We start from the raw sequence: 2,897 nt of genomic DNA on the forward strand, positions 1-2,897 counted from the left end.
ACTAATAATGATTAGAGATGTCAAAAAATTCGCTCTTCTCAAACTTGGAGCCCCCAACCTAAACGGGGTAGTAATTCCTCGCCCCATCATTTGGCGGATAATGACAATCTATTATACTCGAGATCATTGGATGTTCAAGCTTCGATTACGCTGCATGTCTGGACATAAGGAGCCTGGCCCTAGCCCCGCACCATTTGGTATTATTTTTGGAAAAAGTTTAATTTCAAAATAAAAATGTAATTTAAAACAAAAAACAATATAAATATAAATGGGACAAATGAGTCCCCGCCTCGAACCTGCACCCATCCTGCCCTATATTAAGCGGATCCACATGGTGAAAAATCCATAATGGCGCATGACACGAAAAAGGTCGCCCTGTCCTATTGCTAGCCGTTAGGTAATAAATATTCACATTGACTATCACTACCGCAAAACCAGTAGGTTGGTGACCACTCAGCTAAAATAATAGATTTGGGACCAAGTTGCAACGTACACCATTAATAGGTTTGGGGGCAAGGAATACAAATTGGGCAGGAGTGAAGCAGCAATGCCTCATTATATAATGAGCTGAAAATTGAGTATTCGTAACTTGTAATTGCATAAAGAGATGGCGCTAACTGGTAAGTTGATTGCCCAAATAGAGTTCAGGCATGGAGGAGATGTATTTCATGAACTCTTTAAACACAAACCACACCACATATCCAACTTGACACCTCATTTAGTACAAGGCTGTGATCTCCATGATGGGGAATTTGGAAAGGTTGGCTCCAAAATCTGCTGGACTTACACTCATGGTATGTATGTTGGTCATAAATGTATATACATCTATGAACCTAATTTGAGCTATTTTACATCTTTTCCCATTTTTTTATGCCGCGATAAATTTTTGATCGACTATGTGAATCCATTTTTATCACCCCAAGTGATTTGTTTATAGATCTAGTAAGAGATTTACACACGTCATGTTGATTTTGGCAAGCTCTTTTGTCTTTTAACTTGTTTTACACAATTGTGTTGCCTTTTAACCTTATTTTTTATTATGTCAACCATAAAGAGGGTGTTTGGTACGGATTAATATTAGATTTTTTAGTAGATTGTAATAGTTTTTATTAAATGTGTGGTTTAAAAGTTGCAGGACCTATGAAAAATTTGGTTAATATTGATTGTTTGACTTTGACTTAAATAAAAATTAGATTTTAATCCAAATCAAACGCAATATAAGTATATATTCATTCAACTCTATCTAAAAGGATAGATTTCGTTATATCTATCCTTAAATTTATCGAAAGATCTAAAGTAACTCGATCATTAATAATTACAATATGACGTGTTTTACTTAGTTGACTTCTCTTTATTTGATTTGATTTTCTGAGGTCGTATCACTCTCCGAAAGAACATTTTTCTACGTCAACCCTTAACTACATTTTGCTCTATCAATTATAAGTTTACAATTGAAGAATTTAATTTGTGTGAATGATAGACGGAAAGGTAAGGAAAGCAAAACAGTTGATTGAAGCCATAGAGGAGGAAAATAAATTAATCAAGCTTAAGGTGCTTGAAGGAGATGTGATGGAGGAGTACAAGGACTTCATTGTAACTATTCATGTTGAAACCAAAGGTAACATAGATATGGTCTCGTGGACTTTGGAGTATGAGATGCGGAATGAAGATGTTTCACATCCAATTTCTTTGCTGGCTTACTTCATTGAACTCACAAAAGAAATTGAGGCTAATCATTGATATTTAATCTTCCCTGTATTGTGTACTCCAATAAAACGTGTGCTTGTTTGCACACGCATGGTTGTGCCTGCATTGTGTAATCATGTGTTGCTTTTAAAGGTTTCTAATATAGCTAATTATTTATTGGTCTATCGGTAAGAAAATATTGGACAATGTATGTCTTGTCCAATACTTCTAATCGCCATGCATGCACTATGGGTTTTAATTTTAAATTGTTAAGTTATGTTTTTAAGATAATCTATTAATGATCTAGTTGTCATAACCTTAATATAGCTCATATTTCGTATATTTGAGCTGTAAAGTTGTGTTGTTGAATTTTTATTTTTAGATAATCCAATTTCAGATGTTGAGAACAAAACTTAGATACTTCGTGTCTCTACACAATTTGAAATTTTAAATAAGATCTATCAAATTTAATAATAATGTAAGTGAATATTGAAAGTTAGGATATAAATATAAGTGAATGTAAAATAAAGATTGACCGACAAATTTAAATTTATGTATTATGATTACTTTTGAAGTTTTTTAGAATTATTTTTTAACATGTCATTAAGAAATGTGGGAAGAAATAGTTTCTTAAGTTCTACATATGCATGGTTAGGGTGGGCAAAAGAACCAAAAAATCAACCAAATCAAGTCACGTCAGTTTGGATTGGTTTGAACCAAGTAATTGGCTTGATTGGGTTAATTATAACCATGTAAAAGTTGGGTAAGTTTGGTTGCGGTTTAAGCAAATCAACCCATCAATTAACAGATCCAAACCGATTTTTTTTTCATTTTTTAATTTTTTTCGTTTTAAAAATCATAATATTTAAACTTAAAATATAATAATAATAACACATATATAATTATTTCTCAAATAATTGGTTTACCGTCTACACTCCTAGAAAAACTCTAAATTCTAAAAGGAAAGGAAAGGAAAGTTGGGTGAAAAATTGATTGTTGTAAACTCGAAATTCAGATTGTAGCCTTACTTTTTATTTTAGTGTAATTGTTTATTGATAACCATATGATATATAGGATGATTTTAGGAAAATCAACCATTTACCATTTATATTATTATTACGCACTACACAAGCAAAATAAATAAATAGGCAAACAATTTTTTTAATCCAAAATAGGTATGCAAATTTTTTCTAACTCGAACTAATTTCCGA

At 32.0% G+C, this 2,897-nt stretch overlaps 1 protein-coding gene across 1 annotated transcript; it reads left to right on the forward strand.

Annotated features, from left to right (window-relative positions):
* The first annotated feature begins 554 nt into the window (after positions 1–554).
* LOC111386801 (MLP-like protein 28) lies at positions 555–1,988 on the forward strand. Its single transcript, XM_023011278.1, has 2 exons — positions 555–794; positions 1,481–1,988. Exons 1-2 carry the CDS (start codon positions 608–610, stop codon positions 1,738–1,740), a joined length of 447 nt encoding a protein of 148 aa, XP_022867046.1. The 5' UTR covers positions 555–607; the 3' UTR covers positions 1,741–1,988.
* Positions 1,989–2,897: the final 909 nt, after the last annotated feature.

This window comes from Olea europaea, unplaced genomic scaffold (assembly GCF_002742605.1).
Source record: "Olea europaea var. sylvestris unplaced genomic scaffold, O_europaea_v1 scaffold3734, whole genome shotgun sequence".
Classification (NCBI taxonomy): Eukaryota; Viridiplantae; Streptophyta; class Magnoliopsida; order Lamiales; family Oleaceae; genus Olea; species Olea europaea.

What these genes read in the sequence shown, in the direction of transcription:
- LOC111386801 (XM_023011278.1), top strand. Translation starts at nt 608, where the DNA reads ATGGCGCTAACTGGTAAGTTGATTGCCCAAATAGAGTTCAGGCATGGA. An exon ending in CTGCTGGACTTACACTCATG is followed by an intron (nt 795 to 1,480) that starts GTATGTATGTTG and finishes TGTGAATGATAG; the next exon opens with ACGGAAAGGTAAGGAAAGCA.